Source organism: Bison bison, unplaced genomic scaffold (assembly GCF_000754665.1).
Source record: "Bison bison bison isolate TAMUID 2011002044 unplaced genomic scaffold, Bison_UMD1.0 scf7180017864254, whole genome shotgun sequence".
In the NCBI taxonomy this organism is placed as follows: Eukaryota; Metazoa; Chordata; class Mammalia; order Artiodactyla; family Bovidae; genus Bison; species Bison bison.
The window spans coordinates 4,644,077-4,669,532 of record NW_011494826.1 but is presented as its reverse complement, the minus strand read 5'-3'; the positions used below and the strand labels follow the sequence as shown (position 1 = coordinate 4,669,532).

Here is a 25,456-nt window from a genome sequence, read left to right as displayed (position 1 = left end):
CAGTCCAGGTTAAATGCACGATACTGGATGCTTGGGGTTGGTGCACTGGGACGACCCAGAGGGATGGTATGGGGAGGGAGGAGGGAGGAGGGTTCAGGATGGGGAGCACATGTATACCTGTGATGGATTCATTTTGATATTTGGCAAAACTAATACAATTATGTAAAGTTTAAAAATAAAATAAAATTAAAAAAAGAAATAATTCATAAAAAAAAAAAATAGGTATGGTGGCTGACATGCAGCCTCACATTCCACTTGCCAATGACTGTCTAGAAACCAGCATGTGACATAATTTCAGCCAATCAAAAGTGAGTATTCTGCTGGAGGATTCTTGGAAATGCTTCTTCTCTCCTGAGAAAGAAACACAATAAAAAGACTGTCTTCTTCTTTGAACAATGTCTTGTCTAGGTGTGACACCTGAAACTGCTTCAAGCCATTACAGTTGTAAGGAGACCAGCCTGGGGCCAAAGTCAACATCCCAAGGGAGGACAGTGCGGTAAGATGGAAAAACTGAGTCGCCAATGGCCGCTGAGCTACTCAAGTCAACTGACCCAGAAGCCTTATCTCTGGACTTCTTGTTTTCAGAGAAAATACATTTCTTTACTCTTTAAGTCTATTTAAGGTTTCTGCTACCTGTAGCTAAAGGCATCCTAGCAGATTCAGAATGCACAAAGTAAAGAATCACCAGATATTACATCGGAAATGTTTAAATGTCAAAATGGATACATTGACTCAACTTTGGCCATATTGATTTTATAATTTTAAAAGAATAATCATGTGATTACAAAAGGATAAGAAGTAGTGTGGGTCACAGTATCTGCTCTCTACAGGTTCCTACCAATAAATCTGAAAATGATCTTGTTAGATCAGAAAAGAAATTGATTCTACATATGTAAAAAAAAAACTTCCTCTACACTACAATCAGTGCACCTCAGCCATAACATGGAACTTTCGCTCCTGATTCTTTATCCTGACAGCCTACCAGTTCAGTCCACAATCATACCTCCCAACAGCAAGATCAAGAAACTGGGCTGTTTCCCTCCAAAGCTTTAGAGGCAATGTGTATGTGACAACAGAAAACAGAAGTGCAAAGAATTAAGCCATGAATCTACTGCTTTGCCTTAGAAAGTAATCTAAGTTTTCTCCTCTTGTTTCTTCACAGAAAATGAAATGATAATCTATTCAAAGAGTGTATATTATTCTTAGCCAATTCCAACTACCCACTTCAATATGTTCATTTTTAAAGGTGTCTATGGGTTTTAGCACTTGCTTTGGAATACCATTCATATTGTAAAATAGGATGTGATCATCTATAAATAAAACAACCCACTTAAAAGTAGAAATGAATAAGATGGTCAATTAAAGTAAAATTGTTTTAAATTAGATTACTTTTTAGAGGCCTCCATCTTTGCATTTTTAGTGATTCATTAAGAAAAAACTATAGTTAAGTTTACAACACTCACACTCACCCTACAGCTGCCATGTAGCTCTGCTTTCTAAAATGAAGCTGCTCATGAAATACTTATTGAAATCTGTATTAGTTTCTTATTTCTGCTGTAACAAATTACCACTAAGTTAGGGGCTCAAAACAATACAAACTTATTGTCTTATAGTTTTACAGGTCAAAAGTCTAAAATGGGTCTTGAAGGACTAAAATTAAGGTGCCAGCAGGATTGTGTTCCTTCTAGAAGCTCAAGAAGAAAATTCATCTCTTTGCCTTTTCCAGCTTGTGGAGGCTGCCAGAATTCCTTGCTTCTGGCCACATCATTCTGACCTCTCCCTCTGTCATCACATCTACTTTTCTGACTTTGACCTGTCTTCTTCCTGCTTATAAGGACACTTGTGAATACACTTGTGTGACCTTTGCAGAAAATCCAGGATAACCATTCCATCTCAAGATCCTTAACCTAATCATCAGCAAAGCTTTTTGCCAGGTAAGACAACGTAATCATAGGTTCCAAAGATTAGGACATAAACATATTTGAAAAAAGGACAAGTGTTAGTCGCTCAGTCGTGTCAGACTCTCTGTGACCCTGTGGACTGCAGCCCGCCAGGCTCCTCTGTCAATGAAATTCTCCAGGCAAGAATACTGGAGTGGGTAGTCTTTCCCTTCCCCAGGGGTCTTCCTGACCCAGGGATCAATCCTGGGTCTCCCACTTTGTGGGCAGATTCTTTACTGTCTGAGCCAACTGGGGAGCCATTATTCTTGGTACCACAAAATCCATCACAAACAGGGGAGGGGCCCCTCTTTATCATGTGATCTGAGAGCATTTAGGAAACTATATCAATTAATACTGACCCAGAAGTTGTCAGTGGTTTTGAGTTACTAGTAAATACTCCTGTCCCCCCAAGAAAAAGATGGTGAGCTAATAAAATCTTAGACACAAGCACTACTAACCCAACCCAGTCTTCCCACAGTAGAGAACGGGAAGGACTTCCTTGTTTTGGTTCCCATGAAAATTAGAATGCTAAAAACATGTTGGCAAATTGAATTTTTCAAGAAAAGAAGTGGCAGCAAAAGGTAAGAGACATCCAGGGAAATGGTAAATTTTATAAAAAGAAAAAATCTGATATAAACCAAAATGTCAAGACTTGGGAAAATCACTTTAAAAAAAAAGACTGATTAATTGATTTACTTAGTCTATTTATTTTTTGACTCTGGTGGGTCTTTGTTGCTCCACATGGGCTTTCTCTAGTAGCAGCAAGCCAGGGCATCTCTTTCTTGCATTGTGAGGGTTTCTCATTGCAGTGGCTTCTCTTGTTGAGAAGCACAGGCTCTAGGCACAAAGGCTTCAGTAGTTGTGGCACACAGGCTTAGCTGCTCCGAGGCATGTGGGATCTTCCCAGACCAGAGATTGAACCACTCCCTTGCATGGAAAGGCAAATTCTTAACCACTGAACCACCAGGGAAGTCCAAAATCACTTTTTAAAGTGACAAATCACCTTAGTGATAACAAATCATTAAATTGGTATTACTAATTTAAGAAACTTTAGCCATGCATGGAGGCTGGACTCAGGAGGCAAGACAAGGGGACAACTGGGCTATTCACCCTCCACCTCATGCCCTACACACCTTAAAATGTAACTGCTATTAACCAAAAACTGGGGAAAACCCAAATGTTCGTCAACAGGTGATGAGATAAACAAGATGTAGCATATCCATACAGTTGAGTATTACACAGCTATAAAACCAGAACAAATTAGGGACTTCCTTGGTGGTCCAGTGATTGAGAATCCGTCTTCCAATGCAGGGAACGCAGGTTTGATCCCTGGGTGGGGAACTAAGATTCCACATGCCTTGGGGCAACTAAGCCTAGGTGCATGCTGCAACTAGAGGAAAGACTACACATCGCAACGAAGAGCCCGCATGCTGCAACTACGACATGATGTCACCAAATAAATATAAGGTTTTTTTAATTTTAAAAAGGGGGAACAAATTATTGATACAGACAACAACATGGTTGAATCTCAAAATCATTATGCTAAGTGAAAGAAGCTAGACACATAAGAGTATGTATTACATGATTCTACGTATATAAAATTCTAGAAAATGCAACCTAACCTGTAGTACTAAAAGTAGATCAGTGGTTACCTGGGATTGAGGACTGAGAGAGGGATGGACTGCATAGGACATGAGGAATAACTGGGGGGAAAAAGGGGAAGTGATGGAAATTCTGCATTTTCAATGAGATGGAGGCTGTATGGATGTGTACAAGACTCAAATTGCATACTCTGAGTGCAGTTTACTATATATAGTTTATACCTCAATAAAGTTGATTTCTTAAAAATTTGGCTCCTTTTCAGTGGTAAATTTGTGTTGAGGAACACGGTAAGGCTAGAGCTCAAATGATCACGTTAGCCTTGAACTGTAGCCTCTACAAATCTTTCTAAGATTCACAGTTCCTCCAATTGCTTATCATTATCATAGATAGTATGCCAACTTTCCAAGTGGTGGAAATTGGCTTCCTAGACCACAATCCAGGAATAGAGGCCATATGATCTCCCTGCAGTACTTCTCCCTACAGAGAGGGTACAAAAACAACCCTCTCTCCAGGAATGGGGTACAGTCGTTGAATATTCACCCAATCCATATTTAAAAGACTGTTCAACCATCCATGATCCTTTCATGTCATAAATCTACTACCTGAGGAGTCACTTGACGTGTAGATTTTTGTGTTTAACCTCTGTAATAAGTTACATTGGTATTTTGCATTTTATTTCATTCATTTCAACCAGTGGTGGAACAGGTGCATTTCAGGCCTGTTCAGGCCTGAAGAGACCAAATATTTATTCACATGTCCCCAGGTCAGTGTTTGTGTTTGTTTTGTAATACTTTGATAATATTTTGATATACTTATGAGGTTTTAGCAGCTTCACTTGGTATATTTTTTAAAGTAATTACTGCCCAATTACATGCCAAATTTGTTCAGAAAATAACTTAGTAAATATAGCATTGTATGCACATATACTAATACCGTCTGCCTGCCCAGTGGAAACACATCCTTTATCGCCTCCTCTCTTTACCATAAGCACACTCCACAGGAAATCCCAGCTACATTTCAACTACAACCTTTATGCCAACCTAGAGGGTGATAGGAGAAGGCAATGGCACCCCACTCCAGTACTTTTGCCTGGAAAATCCCATGGACGGAGGAGCCTGGTGGGCTGCAGTCCATGGGGTAGCTAGAGTCAGACACGACTGAGCGACTTCACTTTCACTTTTCACTTTCATGCACTGGAGAAGGAAATGGCAACCCACTCCAGTGTTCTTGCCTGGAGAATCCCGGGGACGGGGAAACCTGGTGGGCTGCCGTCTATGGGGTCACACGGAGTCGGACATGACTGAAGCGACTTAGCAGCAGCAGCAGCAGCAGCTGGTGATAAACCCAGAATAACTTCTCAGTCCCAGTCCTCTTCCCTAAATTCAAGACACAAAATCTAAGACCCTCCTGGACACCTCACAGGCTCTTCATATTCAACATGCCCAAAACTAGCTCATCATCTCCCTAAAATGCCAAGTTCATATTGCTCCCTTTATTCCCTTTTTTCGTCAGAGGCATCACTCTCCACCTGTTCACCCAATCTAAAAACCTAGAAATCATCCTCAACTCTCCCTCTATTTTTCCTCAATCCCCCAAATCCATTAGTACCTATGACAAAAGCTCTCAGGTTGACTCTTTTCCATTCATCCCACTTGCTCTGCCTTACTTCATGTTCTTTATGTCTCACATAGACATTTCACGGATCTCAGAAGTGGCCTTTTTCTCTCTCCCCAATCTCATGCTCCTCCCCTCCTCCTCCACTACACTATCACCAGAACAGTTTTCATAAAGGACAAGTGAAAACCTCTTGGCAGTCAAAGCTCTTCATGATGCATCCTTGCTTACCTTTCCAACCTTGTCTGCTATTATATCTCCTAGAACTTCTTTTTACCCACTTAACAACATTCTTTGCCAGCCCATCTGTATATGCTCTTTCATCCCTCCAATGCCTTTGCGTATGTTCTTTCTTTGGTTTCTTTTCCTTGCAAGCTATCTCCTATTTATATATCCTTCAGGTGACAGCTCTAAACTCTCCAAGCGACTCTAGATGGCCTCCTTCTACACTTCTACTCTGCCCTCCTATAACCCATTTTTATCACCATCCTGCGCTGAAACCTTTACGAATGGGCTCTGCTCTAATCAAGAAAAAGCATTGCCTTGTTTTTTTCTGTGTTTCTAACACCTTACAAAGGAACATAGTAGGGGTTCTGCTTTTTGGACAAATTAATTAACCACATCAAAAGGACAGCTCACAAAAAAACTATAAGGGAAGAGAAGATGACATTAAAGATCCTTACACATGTTCCTTAGTTTTAGAGATTATGGAAAGATTTCTCCTTAGACTGTAAATCTTTAAAGGTTTTACCAACTTCAGTTTGAGCTTTTAAAAAAGCAAGAGAGCTTTTAAACTACTCAATCCTGTGATAAACAGACAATGTGATTTTTCCCCACTCCATACTCATTATAATGCACATGCACTTACCCTTTTTCACTGCTAATCTGAAAGGGTTTTCATGGGAGGAGAGAAGGACAATCTTTAAGAAATCATATGTAATAAGATTCTAAATTGAAAGTTTCAACCAAGGCACCAAGATACACTAGTATGATATTCCAGAGCAAAATCTGAGATCAACATCCAAATTTTCAATGAAATACTCTAAACACTGGTTATATGACTGTTAAATCAAACCTCTGCTGCACTGAAGGTATCCTTGGGCCTTTTAAAGATCAAGAGAGCTTCAGGGAGGAGATTTCTTTGGAGCAGAGGTCACTTCCCCTCAGGTCAACAGAGTGAGGCCTCAAACAATCACCCAGAGCTAAACAGTATCCCTCCAGAAAAAGTTAAGAAGAGACAGAGGAGCATCCCTGCTGACCACAAGAGAGTATCAAGGTCGGGGTCAGCCTGCCTCCAGAGAGTCTCTCGCCAAAACTCCAGGCCATGCCCAAGAAAGAGTAAGCTTGGGGTTGTCTGGACACCAAGTGATAAAAAGAGATTATATTTGATGATGAAACGCAACCACAAGAATGAGCAGAAACATATTGGGGATGGCTAAAAGCTCACCCAGAAGTGAAGGAAGAACTTCCCAGGGAGGAAATTCTAAAAGGAGGGGATCACAAAATAGATTTGCTTTCTGACTCCAGTGCATTCATGACACTTTGGGCAGCTGACTGGTTACGCACAATTCTGTCCCAATTGGAAGTCCTCCCAGAGCCAACAGCTGTCCTCCAGCTGGGAAGGAACGATGGAACTCTTTCCAAAAATTAAGGTAACCGTGCTCTTCAGGCAGATGGAGACTGGAACCCGGCTACTGAAGAGCATAAATATAAACATATCGGAGAAAGAAGTGAGAACTAAAATGAAACATCCATAAAAAGAAAATCCATTTTGCTCCATCATCAATGCCAATGAAAGAAAGTTGTCGCCTAAGAAAAGTAAGATGAGGGGAGGGAGGAAGGAGAGAAACACACATGACTCTTACCCAGGCCCTGATTCTGCTGTTCCCACTGGATGGCATCTGGCACCTGGAAGGTGACTCCCTCCAAAGAGACCACGTTTTCCTGCTCTAAGCCAGGTTCCTGAGACGTGATGCCAGGGAACGTGAACCCAGGCAGCTCGGTGTCACCCAAGGCCTCATCCAGGGAGTCAGCATCTTTATCTCCCTCATCTTCCTCCTCATCTTCTTCTTCTTCATCTTCTTCCTCTTCATCCTCTTCATCTTCATCATCTTCTCCCTCTAGGAAAGAGGAAAGCAAAGGGGACATGAAGAAATACAGGCAGTGCACACAAATGAATCTTTTGAAATGACCCAAACACTACAAAATAAACATGACTGGCCTGTTAAAACATATTTTATCATTAAAGTTGAGCAAGAAGAGCTTTGAGGGATTGCATGCCCACCCTATACCTACATTTTAAACTTTCAAAACCACAGTTATGTCAGATAATTATCATGCATCATGTTTATTGGGAGTTAAAGTTCAGGTAATAGGGATTTTTGTTAATGTCATATTTATAATTAAAAGGGTAGCAAACATCATCTTCCTGTTTTCTGGAGATCATTACAGATCTGTCTGTTAGAAAGCTCACTGAAATACTAACAGAATTTAAAAGAAGTGTTCCAGTCTTTTTCTATCTCATAATACTAAACAAGAGAATTCATTATGTTGACATAGTTTTCTTTCTGCTCTTCTTCCACATCAGTGAATAGAACTCACAACAATGTTAACTGAGAGGTACATTAATCCACTCCTGCATCTGTTCTCCTTACACAGGAGGGACCCAAGAAATGGGGAAAGGTCACATGAGCGTTCTCAATCCAATTCTAAAGGGGATCAGGAAATGACACATTGGTCAAGGACAGTCAGAAAAGAAACATGTGAGAAAAAATCACTATCATTAGCAGCATCATATGAGTTAAGTACATAATGTGTCCATCTGTGACGCTTCAAGAGGTGTAGGTTTAAGGAACATAAGATCCCCAATTTCATTTTATTTCACGTATGTTAATTTTCTAGGAATACTCTGAACTCCCATCCACATTATGAAGGCACCCCTGAAACCCTCCATAAGGGCCCACAAATCCACTGAAGGCCTTTTCCTTGTTCTCCCTCTTGGCTCTGAACACAGTGGTGACCGTAACATGGAACTCTCTTCAAAGGCTGAAGAGAAAACAGAGGATTAAAGCCACCTAAGAATTCGGAGACTCTCCTTCTTCCAGACAATTTTCTCCTTTTCAGCTATCATTTACAGATTTTCTTAACTTAAAAATATTACTTCTAATCTTTTTCATTCTTATATATCCTTTACCTTCATAGGATTTAATACCTGCCCCTATTCCAAAAATTAAACAAATACTTATCAAGCACCTAGTTCCAGGCACTAGGAATACCACAATAATGTCTCTGCCTTCATGGAGCTGATATGTCACTCAGGAGACATACAGCAAACAAAGAGATATATAAATAGATATGCAATATACTGCACTCTGATTAAAACCAGCAAGAAGACAGAAAATGCCAGGTGCTACTATTTTAGATAGCAAGATCAAGGGAAGTTTTTCTAATAAGGTAAGGTTTGAACAGAGATCATACCAAAATAATGAATTCTTTTGTTTAATTTAGATCATTAAAGATTCCCAGCAGAGGAGGACGGGGAATGGTAAAGGCAAAGCCTGTGTTCAAAGAATGGCAAAGAAGATTGGGCTGAGAGGCAGTGAGTGACAAGACAGAATACATGAAGCAAGGAAATCAGGGGTAAGCAGAGGCCACATCTAAAGCAGATTTGTAAGGAATGACTGGCTACAGGGTGGAGAACAGGTTATCTTAGAGCAAGAAACAAAGCAAGGAGACCCACAGGAGGCTATTGCAAAAATCCAGGGAATAGATGATGATGCTTCAGATGAGGGTGTAGTCCTAGAAAAAGAGAGAAGTGATCAGACCTGAGATGTAATTTGAAGGTAGAGCCCTGCTGATAATTACAATGTGGGATGTGAGAGGAATATCTCACTTTATTAAAAATGAGAACTAAAGAGACAAATCAAGAATTTTATGTGAAATATATTAATTGGGTGATACTTGTGCCTCTGACAGCCAAATGGAAATGCTGGAAGTCTAAGGAAGGTCAAAGCTAGAAATAAAAACCTAGGAGTCATCAACTTATAAATTATATTTAAGGCCTTGACACTGACTGAGATCATCAAGAGAATGAGAGTGGATGAAAGGGAAGTGGGCCAGCCCAGGCCCTGGACAATCAAACATTTAGAGGTTGGCCAGCAGGGGGAGATCCAGCAAAGGAGACAGAGAAGTGACCGCAGGAGAAAACCAAAACAAGAGAAGAAAACATTTCTGAGTAGGGGGCTGAGTAAGAAACGACGACTGTCCCTCTGGTTTAGACATTTGGGAAGTCATTCTTGAACTTGACAAAAGTTGTATTCCTGGAATGGTAGGGACAAAAGTCAGACTGAAGTGCTTCTAAAGTAAATTGGGGAAAAGGAAGCAGACATAAGTAGAGAAAACACAAGAAATTTGGAGAAGAGAACAGGGACATTAGGGGATAGCTGGAGGGAGATATGGGCTCAAGGGTAGGTTCTGAAAGCAGAAACTGTTAGAATTTGCCTGTAACTGATAAGATCTGGCAGAAAGGAGTGAACTGATGATGCGGAGGGAAGAGCAGTAGGAGAAATGTCCTGAGAGATGAGGTGTGATAGAGAGATGACACACAAGGACTCCGGAGCCACTTAACTTACTATGCTGAGTGGTTTCAGACAAATTACTGAATTCTGGTGTGCCTCAGCTCCCTCACTGTAAAACTGGTGTGAGTCCTGCCACACAGGGCTGTTGTAAGGATTACATTAGTTAATATATCAGGTACTTAGAACTAAGCCTGGCACACAGTGTCCACCATATAAGACTGGCTTCTCTGCTATTACGGAGAGGGGAGGGAATGCAGCGCATGGCCAGCTTGGACACACCCACCTCTGCAGGGTCACAGGTGCAGGCCGGTGGCTAGATTTGGGGCATGGAGCATGTGAAAGCTGTCATATTTCTTTCCTTGGTCAAATACAAAACTGGTGGATGTGGTCAGATTGCCAGGCAACCCTATGAGTCCACGTGAGTCCATCGGTAATGTTATAAATTTAAAGCAAACCATACTAAGATGATCAGTGTGTTTTTCTTCAGCCACATCACTGAATGGGTGGGTGGATAAGTGGAGTAGGCAGAGACATTTAACCAGGGCCAAGTTTTGCTAGGAGAGCTCAACTAAGGAAGGAGCAGTAGATTGTGTGTGAAGAGAATGATTATAAAGATGAACCAGAAAAGGATACAGACTCCCAACAATATGATGTGTAATTTCTCAGGATCTAACCTAAAGCATGGTGACAATGATTAACAACACTGCATTATATACTTGAATGTTATTAAGAAAATAGATCTCAAATAGTATCACCAAACCAAAAATTGGTAATTACTTGAGGGAATGGAAGTGTAAACTAACCTTACTGCAGTAATAATTTTACAATATATATACATATATGTGTGTGGGTATCAAATCATCACCTTATACATCTTAAACTTATATATGTTATATGTCATTAATATCTCAATAAAGCTGGAGGGGGAAAAAAGATGGGCCAGGGACTCCAGTTAAAGAGAAGCTGAGAAGGACAGCGGATAGGAAAAAGTAACAGAGTCACTGGATTATGGAGAAAACTATCAGGAATCATTAAGGCTTTTTGACAATTTTACTGACCATCCTCCTGTAGACAGAAATTGGTGATGAGCTAAAAAGAAAATTTATTTTATTTTTAAACTTTGTAAAATCACTTTTAGTTACTTTTCCTCTCCACAAACCTAGAGGGTTGTTCTTGATAGGAATATCATGACAATATGATTCTGACCCCCTGAGAATGCAAAGGCGAAGCCAGAGCTCTGAGCCCTCGATTTCCAGCTTTTATCACTGAACCATTGTCCTCTGACCACCACCAACCACCAAGGATAACTTACACTTGGTCCTCAATGTGTTCAGTTAGCTCCTCCTCTTTAAAATATAGAGCTAAAACAAATACCGTATACTAATGCATATATGTGGAATCTAGAAAAATGGTATAGATGGTATTATTTGCAAAGCAGAAACAGAGACACAAACAGAGAGGGCACGATACCAAGTAGAAAGGGGTGGGTGGAATGAATTGGGAGACAGAGACTGACACATACACACACTATGGAAATGTAGAGTGTTAGTCACACAGTCGTGCCCAACTCTTTGTGACCCCATGTAATATGGCCCACCGGGCTCCTCTGTCTATGAGATTTCTCAGGCAAGAATACTGGAGAGGGTTGCCATCCCCTTCTCCAGGGCATCTTCCCAACCCAGGGATCGAACCCGGGTCTCCAGCATTGCAGGCGTGTTCTTTACCGTCTAAGCCATCATGGAAGACAGCATATACACACTGCTGCTGCTGCTGTTAAGTCACTTCAGTCGTGTCCGACTCTGTGCGACCCCGTAGACGGCAGCCCACCAGGCTCCCCCATCCCTGGGATTCTCCAGGCAAGAACACTGGAGTGGGTTGCCATTTCCTTCTCCAATGCATAGAAGTGAAAAGTGAAAGTGAAGTCGCTCAGTCGTGTCCGACTCCTAGTGACTCCACGGACTGCAGCCCACCAGGCTCCTCCATCCATGGGATTTTCCAGGCAAGAGTACTGGAGTGGGGTGCCATTGCCTTCTCCGATATATAGACTACAATGTATAAAATAGATAACTAATGAAAATCTACTATATAGCACAGAGAACTCTCCCTGGTGCTCTGTGTTAACCTAAATGGAAAGGAAATCCAAAAAAGACAGGATAAAGGTATACACATGGCTGATTCACTTTGCTATACAGAAGGAACTGACATAGCAGTGCAAAGTAACTATACTCTAAATGAAAAATAGCCAGCTAACCAGAGCTGGTTAGCTCTTTTTAATTTTATCATTATTTTTTTTTTAATTGGAGTATAGTTCCTTCACACTGCTATGTCAGTTCCTGCTGTATGACCAAGTGAATCAGCCATACATATACATGCATGCATACTAAGTCACTTCAGTCGTGTCTGACTCTTTGCAACGCTATGGACTGTAGCCCGTTAAGACCCTCTGTCTGTAGGATTCTCCAGGCAAGAAAACAGGAGTGGGTTGCCATGCCCATCACCAGGGGATCTTCCCAATCCAGGGATCAAACCTACATCTCTTATGTCTCCTGCATTGTCAAGCAAGTTCTTGATCACTAGAGCCACCTGGGAAGCCAGGTGGTTGTTGTTCAGTTGCTCAGTCATGTCAATGCTTTGTGAGCCCATGGAACGCTGCACACAAGGCTTCCCTGTCCTTCACTATCACCCAGACTTTGCTCAAACTCATGTCCGTTGAGTTGGTGATGCCATCCAACAATTTCATCCTCTGTCTTCTCCTCCTCTTTTCTTGCCCTCAGTCTTTCCCAGCATCAGGGTCTTTTCCAATGAGTTGGCTCTTTGCATCAGGTGGCCAAACTTTTGGAGCTTCAGCTTCAGAATCAGTCCTTCCAGTGAATATTCAGGGTTGATTTCCTCTAGGATTGACTTGTTTGATCTCCATGCTTCCAAGTGATTTCAAAAGTCTTCTCCAGCATGACAATTCAAAAGTATCAGTTCTTCAGCCCTCAGCCTTCTTTATGGTCCAACTATCACATACGTACATGACTACTGGAAAAACCATAGTTTTGACTATAAGGACTTTTATCTGCAAAGTGATGTCTCTGCTTTTAAATATACTGTCTAGGTTTCTTGTAGCTTTTCTTCCAAGGAGCAAGCATCTTTTCATTTCATGGCTGCAGTCACTGCAGTAATTTTAGAGCCCAAGAAACTGAAGTCTGTCACTGTTTCCATTGTTTCCCCATCTATTTGCAATGAAGTGATGGGCCTGGATGCCATGATCTTAGTTTTTTGAATGTTGAGTTTTAAGCCAACTATTTCACTCTCCTCTTTCACTTTCACCAAGAGGCTCTTTAGTTCCTCTTCACTCTCTGCCATTAGAGTGGTGTCATCTGCATATCTGAGGTTATCGATATTTCACCTGGCAACCTTGATTCCAGCTTGTGCTTCATCCAGCCCACAATGTACTCTGCATATAACTTAAATAAGCAGGGTGACAATATACAGCTTTGACGTACTCCTTTCCCGATTTTGAACCAGTCCATTGTTCCATATCCAGTTCTAACTGTTGCTTCTTCACCTGCATACAAGCTTCTCAGGAGGCAGGTAAAATGGTCTGGTATTACCAACTGTTTGAGAATTTTCCAGTTTGTTGTGGTCCACACAGTCAAAAGTTTTAGCACAGCCAATGAAGTAGAAGTAGATTTTTTTCTGGAATTCTCTTGTTTTTTCTATGATCCAATGGATGTAGGCAATTTGATCTCTTGTTCCTCTGCCTTTTCTAAATCCAGCTTGTATATCTGGAAGTTCTTGGTTCACAGATAGTTGAAGCCTAGCTTGAAGGATTTTGAGCATTACCTTGCTAGCATGTGAAATGAGCACAATTGTATTTGAACATTCTTTGGCACTGTCCTTCTTTGGGGCTGCAATGAAAACTGACCTTTACCAGTCCACTGCTGAGTTTGCCAGCATATTGAGTGCACCACTTTAACAGCATCATCTTTTAGCATTTGAAATAGCTCAGCTGGAATTCCATCACCACTACTAGCTTTTTTCATAGTAATGCTTCCTAAGACCCACTTGACTTCATGCTCCAGGACTGCTGGTTCTAGGTGAGTGACCACACCATCATGGTTATCTGGGTCATTTAGTTCAGTTCAATTCAGTCACTCATTTGTGTCCTATTCTTTGCAACCCCAAGAACTGCAACATACCAGGCCTTCCTGTCCATCACCAACTCCTGGAGTTTATTCAAACTCATGTCCATTGAGTTGGTGATGCCATCCAACCATCTCATCCTCTGTCATCCCCTTTTCCTCCCACCATCAATCTTTCCCAGCATCAGGGTCTTTTCCAATGAGTCAGTTCTTCGCATCAGGTGGCCAAAGTATTGGAGTTTCAGCTTCAGCATCAGTCCTTCCAATAAATATACAGGACTAATTACCTTTAGGATGGACTGGTTGGATCTCCTTGCAGTCCAAGGGACTCTCAAGAGTCTTCTCCAACACCACAGTTCAAAAGCATCAATTCTTCAGCGCTCAACTTTCCTTATAGTCCAACTCTCACATCCATACATGACTACTGGAAAATGCATAGCTTTCACTAGATGGACCTTTGTGGCAAAGTAATGTCTCTGCTTTTAATATGCTGTCTAAGTTGGTCATAACCTTTCATCCAAGGAGCAAGTGTCTTTTAATTGCATGGCTGCAGTCACCATCTGCAGTTATTTTAGAGTCCAAAAAAATAAAGTCTGTCACTGTTTCCGTTGCTTCTCCACCATTTGCCATGAAGTGTTGGGACCAAATGCCATGACCTTAGTTTTCTGAATGTTGAGTTTTAAACCAACTTTTTCACTCTACTCTTTCGCTTTCATCAAGATGCTCTTTAGTTCTTCTTTGCTTTCTGCCATAAGGGTGGTGTCATCTGCATAGGGATGCAGGTTAGGGAAAGGGAAAATCATTAGATGATTCAGGTATGACCTAAGTCAAATCCCTTATGATTATACAGTGGAAGTGAGAAATAGATTCAAGGGATTAGATCTGATAGACAGAGTGCCTGAAGAACTATGGACGGAGGTTCATGACATTGTACAGGAGGCAGGGATCAAGACCATCCCCAAGAAAAAGAAATGTAAAAAGGCAAAACAGTTGTCTGAGGAGGCCTTACAAATACTTGTGAAAAGAAGAGAAGCGAAAGGCAAAGGAGAAAAGGAAAGACATACCCATTCGAATGCAGAGTTCCAAAGAATAGCAAGGAGAGATAAGAAAGCCTTCCTCAGTGATCAATGCAACAAAATAAAGGAAAACAATAGAATGGGAAAGACTAGAGATCTCTTCAAGAAAATTAGAGATATCAAGGGCACATTTCATGCAAAGATGGGCACAATAAAGGACAGAAATGGTATGGAACTAACAGAAGCAGAAGATATTAAGAAGAGGTGGCAAGAACACACAGAAGAACTATACAAAAAAAGATCTTCATGACCCAGATAATCACGATGATGTGATCACTCACCTAGAGCCAGACATCCTGGAATGTGAAGTCAAGTGGGTCTTAGGAAGCATCACTACAAACAAAGCTAGTGGAGGTGATGGAATTCCAGTGGAGCTATTTCACATCCTGAAAGACGACACTGTGAAAGTGCTGCACTCAATATGCCAGCAAATATGGAAAACTCAGCAGTGGCCACAGGACTGGAAAAGGTCCGTTTTCATTCCAATCCCAAAGAAAGGCAATGCCAAAGAATGCTCAGACTACCGCACAATTGCACTCATCTCACACGTTAGCAAAGTAATGCTCAAAATTCTCCAAGCCAGGCGTCGACAGTAAGTGAATCATGAATTTCCAGGTGTTCAAGATGGATTTAGAAAAGGCAGAGGAACCAGAGATCAAACCTCCAACATCCACTGGATCATCAAAAAAGCAAGAGAGTTCCAGAAAAACATCTACTTCTGCTTTATTGACTATGCCAAAGCCTTTGATTGTGTGGATCACAACAAACTGTGGGAAATTCTGAAAGAGATGGGAATACCAGACCACCTGACCTGCCTCCTGAGAAATGTGTATGCAGGTCAGGAAGCAACAGTTAGAACTGGACATGGAACCACAGACTGGTTTCAAATAGGAAAAGGAGTTCATCAAGGCTGTATACTGTCACCATGTTTATTTAACTTATACGCAGAGGACATCATGAGAAATGCTGGGCTGGATGCAGCACAAGCTAGAATCAAGACTGCCAGGAGAAATATCAATAACTTCAGATCTGGGCTATTAAGCCCATACATATACATACATTTCCTCTTTTTGGATTTCCTTCCCATTTAGGTATAGAGTTAGGTATAGAATGGAGTTCTCTGCTATACAGTAGGTTTTCATTTGTTATCTAAAAAAGAGCTAACTATATGATCCCAGGGGCTTCCCTGGTGACTTAGACGATAAGGAATCTGCCTGCAATGTGAGAGACCCGAGTTCAATCCCTGGGTTGCAAAGATCCCCCAGAGAAGGGAATGGCTAACTGCTCTAGTATTCTTGCCTGGAGAATTCCATAGACAGAGGAGCCTGGTGGACCCCAGTCCAAAGGGTCACTAAGAGTCGAACACAACTGAGTGACTAATACTTTCACACAAAAGAAATCCCACTTCTGGGTATATATCCAAAGGAAATGAAACCTTAAACCCAAACAGATCTCTGCACTTCCAAGTTCACAGCAGCATTATCCACAATAGCTACAGTATGGAAACAACCTAAGTACTGGTCAATGGATGAATGCACAAAGATGTGGTATATATTATTAAATATTTATATACATGGGATATTATTCATATTATGCAATTTATATTATACCTGCAGGTATGTGTGTGTATGTATATATGTGGAATATTATTTAAGCCTTCAAAAAAAAAAAAAGAAATCCTGTCACTTGTAACATAGATAAACCTGGAGGACATTACGCTAAGTGAAATAAGTCAGAGAAAGACAAATACCACATGGTATCACTTATATGTGGAATTAAAAGTCTAATTCATAGAAACAAAGACTAGAAAAGTGATTGACAGGGTCTATGAATGGAGGTAAAAAGAGGAAGAATTGGTAAAAGGATACAAACTTTCAGTTATAAGATGAATAAAGTTTGAGGACCTAATGTATAACATGGTCACTACAGCTGATAACACCATATTGTACAACTGAAATTTGCTATGAGAAGAGAACTTAAAATGTTCTCACCAAAAATTAAAAAGGTAAACATGTGAGATGATGAATGTGTTAATCTCATGGTGGAAATTCTTTCACAATGTATGTGTATATCAAATCACCATGGTGTACACATTAAATATCCTACAGTTTGTCAATTATACATCAATAAAGCTGTGGGAGGAGGACTACAGAGCTATAAAAATAATGAAAGGAACCTCAAAAGTTATCTTCCTCCATCCTTTTGTATCCTGAAAAGAGAGCTGCATCTATGCAAATCTAGGCCACGGTTGCGGCCTTCACAACACAATTGAGAGGACCTTGCTTAGGTCAAGGTATCTCGATCTCTCCCGTACTCACCCACCCTGGTAAAGTCTTCTTTCTCCTCCCCCACCTGAAATGCCTGACATGAGACATATAACTCCAAGTCAGATGATAAAACCAAGGAGCACTTTCTTCAGAAACACCAGATTGAGTAGTATATAATTTTTACATCATCAGAAAAGGAAGGGCCCTGATTGATGTGTGGGATGAAAGAAAAAAGTCTTCTTCTTTTACCACCAACCCTGACCTTCAACACAAAGAAGTTTATAAGGTTTCACTTTTAATACCTGAGTATATCTGAGGACATAGCGATAGAAAAGAAAGTGTCAGAGACTGTGCAGAGAAAAGAAGAGGAATACAAGCCTTACAGGAGTGAGAGTCCTCCTTCAGTTCAGTTCAGTTCAGTTGTTCAGTCATGTCCAACTCTTTGTGACCCCATGGACTGCAGCACACCAGGCCTCCCTGTCCATCACCAACTCTTGGAGCTTACTCAAACTCATGTCCATTGAGTTGGTGATGCTACCCAACCATCTCATCCCCTTCTCCTCCTGCCTTCAATCTTTTCAGCATCAAGGTCTTTTCAAATGAGTAAGCTCTATGCATCAGGTGGCCAAAGTATTGGAGTTTCAGCTTCAACATCAGTCCGTCCAGTGAATATTCAGGACTGATTTCCTTTAGGATTTACTGGATCTCCACTGGAGAAGGGAATGGCAAACCACTTCAGTATTCTTGCCTTGAGAACCCTGTGAACCGTATGAACTGTATGAGTTCTCCTTCAATCTAGCCTTATTCCCTCGTTATCGATTTCTGCCAGGGAATTTTCTTATTTTTAGAAGGTTACATTCATTCTCTAGCTGTTAAACATCTTTAGTAGTATATCATCTGTACCCTGCCACGATTTTCAGTGGACCGTTGACTACTATTACAGATCAGTAACAAAAAGGTATGATCACCTTTCTAATATTAGCAAAATAATGTATTTTATAGCAGCTTGACCCCAAAAGGTGGGAAACCATTGAATAAAGGAAAGATAATCTTGTCCTCTGTTGTATCACCAATGACTAACCCAGTGCCTGGCAGAAGTCACGACTCAATCTTTTTTGAATGGATGGATGGATGGGTGAATGCTTAGTCAGTTAACTAGGTCTATGCTTTTAACAACTGGCTGGATCTAAGGAAACACAGAGTAATAATAAGCAATGGGTAACACACTCCTCCGAGTAATCCTGCAATAAGCACAAAGGCAACATATCAAATGGACAGGTACAAAATAACCCAGAGTTGTATGCATTCATCTTTCACTCATAAAAACTGAAGAAAAACTCATCTGTATTTAGCCCAGTCTTTCAATAGATGCACCCAAGAGAAATAATGATGTCATGAACACTTCTGAAAACAAAGGACAACAAAATGAAATAAGCATTCAGCAAACTGTGCCAGAAACAATAACAAAATCTCTGATTTCAAGAACTGAAACTAAATGAAGAACTCATTCAAATAACACTATCAGGTTATATGTTAATGGCCATAGGGTAATGCTTTCTGGATTCTGTAATTTTGTTAAAATAAACCCCAAATTTTATTTTCATTTATCTGAATCCCAAAGAAGCATGTGGATCAACATAAAACATACACACACAATTATTCTATCTAAAGGTAGCACCAAAAACAAACAAACAAAAAGAACCTGTAGAAAGCAGCATTGCTCAGGGCTTCCCTAGTGTCTCACTGGTAAAGAATCTGCCTACCATAGGAGACGCAGGTTTGATCCCTCGTCTGGGAAGATCCCATATACCAGGGAGCAGCTAAACCTGTGAGCCACCACTATTGATTCTGTGCTCTAGAGTCCAGGAGCCACAAGTACTGAAGTCTGTGAGCCCTAGAGCCCATGCTCCACAAGAGAAGCCACTGCAGTGAGAAGCCTGTGCAGACATTATCCTCCAAATATACATACTTGACTAAGCAGAGCAAGTTTTATAAATTCTGTATTACTTACAATCTACTTTACTGGTGATATACTGCCTTGGGTGTTCAAATATCACAGCAGAGCCTCAAACAAGTTTGTGAGACCCCAGATTTTTGACTCTCTAGGTCAGGCCTCTTTTCTTTATTTATTGCAAACATTTCCACCTCTGGTTACCAAAACTAAAAGTTTTCATTCCTTTCAGGGCCAGGGCCATGATTCCCCCAACAAAATCAATAGAAGATATTGGAGAAAGTTTGTCTTGTGGTCCTGGCCTGAGTAATCTGATTCTACTGCAAAGTCCAGTTGCCATTCAATAAGCAGTTCCCACCAAAGATGTTCCATTTCTCTCATTCTATTTGTATCACCATTTAGACAGTTTTACAGCTCTAGAAGACAGAGACATAGCTAGCATTTCCAGAGTATTATTGATGAGTCCAAGGGGAACCCTTGGTTGAGAATTTGTCATCCCAATAATAGGAGTAGGAAGAACCCCACCAGTAACACTTGTTCCCCAACATGACCTGGCTATCCTTGACTTACAGTAATAGGCTCCTACCTGAACTTTCTGTCTCTTTGCAATTGTTGTTTATTTTTCAGTTGCTAAGTCACATCCAACTCTTTGCAACCCCATGGACTGCAACACACCAGGCTTCCCTCTTCTTCATTATCTCCCAGAGTCTGCTCAAATTCATGTTCATTGAGATGGTGATGCTATCTAACTGTCTGATCCTCTGTCATCCTTTTCTCCTTTTGCCTTCAATCTTTCCCAGGATCAAGGTCTTTTCTAATGAGTTGGCTCCTCGCATCTGGTACCCAAAGTTGAGAAGATCCCCTGGAGAAGGGAATGGCAACCCACTCCAGTATTCTTGCCTGGAGAATTTCATGGACAGAGGAGCCTGGTGGGTTACAGTCCATGGGGTCACAAAGAGTCAGAGACAACTGAGCAACTAAAACTCTTTGGAACAGCAGTGATTAATTTGAATCCTTATCTTTTGCCTATTTATTCACTAGGTTTAAGAGTCAAACTTCTCTTTCTCTTTACAAAGTTTATAATCAAAACTAAGCCACATAGATTAGGGCATGTGAAGATGAAGGATACAATGAAAAGAAACGGTGAATTCTCTGGGTGGACGCTTAGCATATGAGTCTTTCTCCCATTTCCCCCATAAAAGAATGGCTCTGACAGATTCCAGTGCCAGACTTTTAAAAGAAGAAATGTTTGTTGCCATGTGTTTTCCTGGGAGCCCCTATACAATATAATCAAAAGCCACTGTAGCAGAATGGTTTCTACACATAGAGTAAATAAAGCTCTAGGGATGGTACTGCTTTAATTTTCCATTTTATTTTTGTTTTCCAATTTATTTATTTAGTCTCACAATACTCCTTTATTTATTATATAGATGCAAAATCTGTTTTATGTATAATACTTGTACATAAATACTTGTACAATACTTATTATTTGGTCCTACCAAATAATCTTACCAAGGCCTTCTACTGGTAATCTTCCCCCCAAAGATTCAGATAAAATTAGATATTGTGCACTTCATGACTACCCAATCAATAGAGATTTCACTACTGATTTCAGTTTTGGGGTCATACACATAAATCGAAATAGACACACGCGAGGTTAAGGCGATGAAAGTGAGTTGCAAGAAACCAGAGGGTTCAGAACTAGGCTGTGTATTTTGCTTGAGTTAGAGTCACAACGTGCACGGCAAATGTACGGATCTCAGAGTTCACTTACTGTAGTGCAAGGGCTTCTCAACACCTATGTGTCTGCATGGCTGAGGGGCTGGCAGCCTGTGGGACCTTCAAGGCATCACCGGGGCTCATTTCTTCTTGGTCTCTTCTGTTTTCGGTTTGTAATCAGCCAAGGTGGCCTTGGCGTCTTCGGCCAGCACGGAGCAGTGCAGTTGCACAGGCGGGAGGCACAGCTCCTTGGCGATATCTTTGTTTTTGATGGTCAAGTCTTCCTCCACCGTCTTCCCCTTTACCCCTCCAGCTAACAAGCTGGAGGCAATGGCAGAACCACAGCCAGATGTTTTAAACCTGGCGTCCACGATCTTCCCCTTTTCATCCACTTGAATCTGTGATTTCATGACATCACTACATGCTGAAGCCCCCACCAATGCAGTCACAACATTTTTAGATGTCTTGTCAAGGGACCCCACGTTTCGGGGATTTTCATAATGATCAACAATCTTCTTGTAAGCTGACAGCTCCCTGGCGGGCAGGCGTGGGCCGGAAGGAGCAGGGCCAATGCCGCCTGCCACAGACGGCCCACTCCAGCCGTCTTGTGGGCTTGCACCTGCCTCCAATTTATTTTTAATTTGGGCATCAAATTGGGTGCAAAACTGAAAAGTCAGAAAAGAAAATGAATCTCATTTTAAGGAGTTGAAGCCATTCTCCAGCAAATGGCTCCCTGGGATTGGAAGGGGTTGAAGAACCCCAGAAACTACTGAAATAATGACCACAAAATTCAGCAGCTCTCAATGTTAAGCTGATTTAGATGTTATAGAATTTCATTACATTTCTTAAAACTTCTTTAAAACTTAAGCATTTCTGCCAACTGTTTTCACATTTTTATCATGTAATATTAAATATATACAAGAGAATATAGATCATATTTATACTGTTAAGCTTAATAATGAAATAAATCCCAGAGAACTCACATTCAGCTAAAAAAAACTGGAATATTACTAATACTTTGGCATCTATTTGCATATTCCTCTATCATCTTAACCACCTACTTCCCCTGAATGTCATAAAAAAATTACTGAATGATGAATTACTTTGCCATACACATGAAATACTGTAAATCAATTATACTTCAATTTTTTTAAATGTTTTAGAAAAACAACAAGAAGCATGTAATGGAGAAAAAAATTGCTGAATGTTTTACTTCAGGATCTTTTTCCACTCAAAATTATGATTTTAAGTTTCACACATCTAACAAAATACCAGTTTGTAAATTTCACCAATTTATGGTATTCCATTTTGCAAGCATGTCACTATTTATTGGAGAAGGAAATGGCAACCCACTCCAGTATTCTTGCCTAGAGAATCCCATGGACAGAGGAGCCTGGTGGGCTGCTGTCCATAGGGTCGCAGAGAGTTGGACACGACTGAAGTGACTTAGCATGCATGCATGCACTGGAGAAGGAAATGGCAACCCACTCCAGTATTCTTTCCTGGAGAATCCCAGGGACAGAGGAAGCCGGGCGGGCTGCCGTCTATGGGGTCACACAGAGTCGGACACGACTGAACCGACTTAGTACTATTTATTTAGCATATGTGAACAAACTTTTGAGTTATTTAGTTGTTGCCAATTTTTTGCTGTTATGCATAGTACTGTTACGAACATTCATATATGATCTCTAATAGATCTATTCAAAGGTTTCCTTAGGGCATGTTCCTAAAAGTAAACTTGCTCGGTCAAAGGAATAGAAGTGTTCAACATTCTAAATAATGTCTAGATATATTTCCTTAGCTCCACATCCTCACCAACCTTTGTTATTGTCACACTTTTTTTTTAAATCCAGTGTATATAAAATGGTATGTCACTGTGGAGGTAATTTGCATTTTTGTAATTAAATTATTTCTGAGGTTGTATATTTGATCATGTTTGTGTATCTCTGTCTAATCATGTTTGCTCCTTCTTCTTTTGGGTTGTCTGTCATTTCCCTACTGATTTTTTTGGAGTTCTCACTACTCTAGACACAATCCTTTATCAGTTACATGTATTACAAAATTATATGTATTACAAACACCTACCCTAGTTTTTTGTTGTTGTTTTGGCCACGTGGCTTGTGGGATCTTAGTTCCTCCGCCAGAGACTGAACCCATACCCACAGCAGTGAAAGACCAGTGCCTTAACCATGGGACCACCAGGGAATTCCCAACCTTCCCCAGTTTTAGAAGTTGTACATTCACTGCCTTTCTAGTTAACTTCTTATAAAAGTTTTCAGTTTCAGCTGAATTTATCAACATTTTCCTGTGGTGAGCAGTTTTTGTGTCATGACTTCAAAAAATCCTTGTGTACCATTAGGGAGTGAGATATTCTATAATTTTTCTCAAGCTTTTGAATTTCATGTTTCACATCAGTTTTAGACCATATGGAATCAGTTTCTGTATATCAGGTTATGTTCACTCTGATTTAATTTTTTCTATATGGACAACCAATTGTCCCAGAACTTTTGTGGGGAAAAATAAATGCTTTCCCCACTGCTCTGTAAAACCATCTCTCTCCTACATCAAGAACCCCTATAGAACTGTGTCTGTTTCTATGCTCTCTATTCTGTTCCACTAGTTATTTTAATTATCCTTGTCCATGACCACGTTGCCTAAATATATATAGTAAGAGTTTTATAAGTCCTAATATCTGATAGAGCAAGTGTCCCTCGCCTCTAATCCTTTTCTTTAGCAGTGCACTGACTGGGAATTATTTCCTGAACTCTTGTTCTTCCATACAAATTTTACAAAATCTTAGTCAAGCCGTCATGGATCAGTGAAATGGAAAAGTAAGATAATGAAATCTTACTTTTATTACTTCATTCCTTCTGTTTTCTTTGGGGTTCTTTTGTTTTTATAGCTTAAAGTGGAGGCTGCCTGGGACATTAATTCTCAGACTTTCTTCTTTTCTAATAGAAGCTTTAAAGGTTAAATGTGCTATGAGAAACCATTTCAGTTGTGTCTGACTCTTTGCGACCCCATGGTCCGTAGCCTGCCAGGCTCCTCTGTCCATGGGATTATCCAGGCAAGAATACTGGAGTGCGTGACTTCCCTGGTGGTCCAGTGGCCAAGACACTGCAAGGGGCCTGTGTTCAATCCCCGGCCAGGGAACTAGATCCCACACACCGCAATTAAGAGTACACATTCCACAACTCAGACTCAGGGCAGCCAAATAAATAAATAGATTAAAAAAAAAAAAAGAATACTGGAGTGGGTTGCCATTCCCTTTAAATATCCATTTATCTTTATCTTACAAGTTTTGAAAGAATATTTCGCTAGGATTCATTTTTAATTACTCTTATTTTATACTATGGGCTTCCCTGGTAGCTCAGAGGGTAAAGCATCTGCCTGCAATGCGGGAGACCCAGGTTTCAATCCCTGGGTCAGGAAGATCCCCTAGAGACGGCAATGGCAACCCACTCCAGCACTCCTGCCTGGAAAAATCCCATGGACAGAGGAGCCTGGCAGGCTATAGTCCATGGGGTTGCAAAATGATACATAAATTATTTAGAAGTATTTTTTTTAATTTTCAAAGGTATGGGACAATTTATCTTTTTATTTTATTTTTTTTTATTTTTTTTTTTTTTATCTTTTTATTTTAAATGTCTAAATTGAGCAGACATCAGAGAATTGGCCAGCATGGTATCAATTCTTGAAATTTGTCAAGATGGCTTTATGGTCTAGCACATGATCAGTTTCTGTAAATATTTACTGTGTGCTTTAAGGTATTGTATATTCTCTAATAGTTTAGTACAGTATTTTTTTATGTCATGCATTTTGTCTTAAATTTTATTTTGTTCGAAAACTTTTTGAGTTTTCAAACTAATCTAATCTGTTCGAACAAAACTAATCTGTTTGAAACCAACAGGTTAAAAGGATGATACAGTTGGGCTTATCCCCAAAATACAAAGTTGTCTTAGCATTCAAAAATCAATCAGTATAACTCAGCATATTAATAGAAAAACCATATCATCAACTCAATAGGTACAGAAACACAGATTCAGAAAAAGCACTTGATAAAATCCAATATCCATTAATGACCAAAAACAAACAAACAAACAAAAACAGAAGTCTCAGCAAACTAGGAAAAGGCAGAAACTTTCTCAACCTGATAAAAGACATCTACAAAAATCCCACAGCTAACTGTGATTGCAGCCATGAAATTAAAAGACGCTTACTCCTTGAAAGGAAAGTTATGACCACCCTGTTTATTTAACTTATATGCAGAGTACATCATGAGAAACGCTGGACTGGAAGAAACACAAGCTGGAATCAAGATTACCAGGAGAAATATCAATAACCTCAGATATGCAGATGACACCACCCTTACGGCAGAAAGTGAAGAGGAACTAAAAAGCCTCTTAATGAAAGTGAAAGAGGAGAGTGAAAAAGTTGGCTTAAAGCTCAACATTCAGAAAACTAAGATCATGGCATCCGGTCCCATCACTTCATGGGCAATAAATGGGGAAACAGTGGAAACAGGGTCATACTTTATTTTTATGGGCTCCAAAATCACTGCAGATGGTGACTGCAGCCAT

At 40.4% G+C, this 25,456-nt stretch overlaps 1 protein-coding gene and 1 pseudogene across 1 annotated transcript in view; both read right to left on the bottom strand.

Annotated features, from left to right (window-relative positions):
- The window catches only part of LOC104994195 (chromosome unknown open reading frame, human C14orf37), a 132,844-nt gene that overhangs the window by 82,244 nt on the left and 25,144 nt on the right, over positions 1-25,456 (bottom strand). Inside the window, exon 4 of the mRNA XM_010847683.1 lies at positions 7,022-7,276. Coding sequence (XP_010845985.1) covers positions 7,022-7,276 — 255 coding nt within the window. The remainder of the gene's footprint in view (positions 1-7,021; positions 7,277-25,456) is intronic.
- LOC104994245 lies at positions 21,017-21,525 on the bottom strand (annotated as a pseudogene).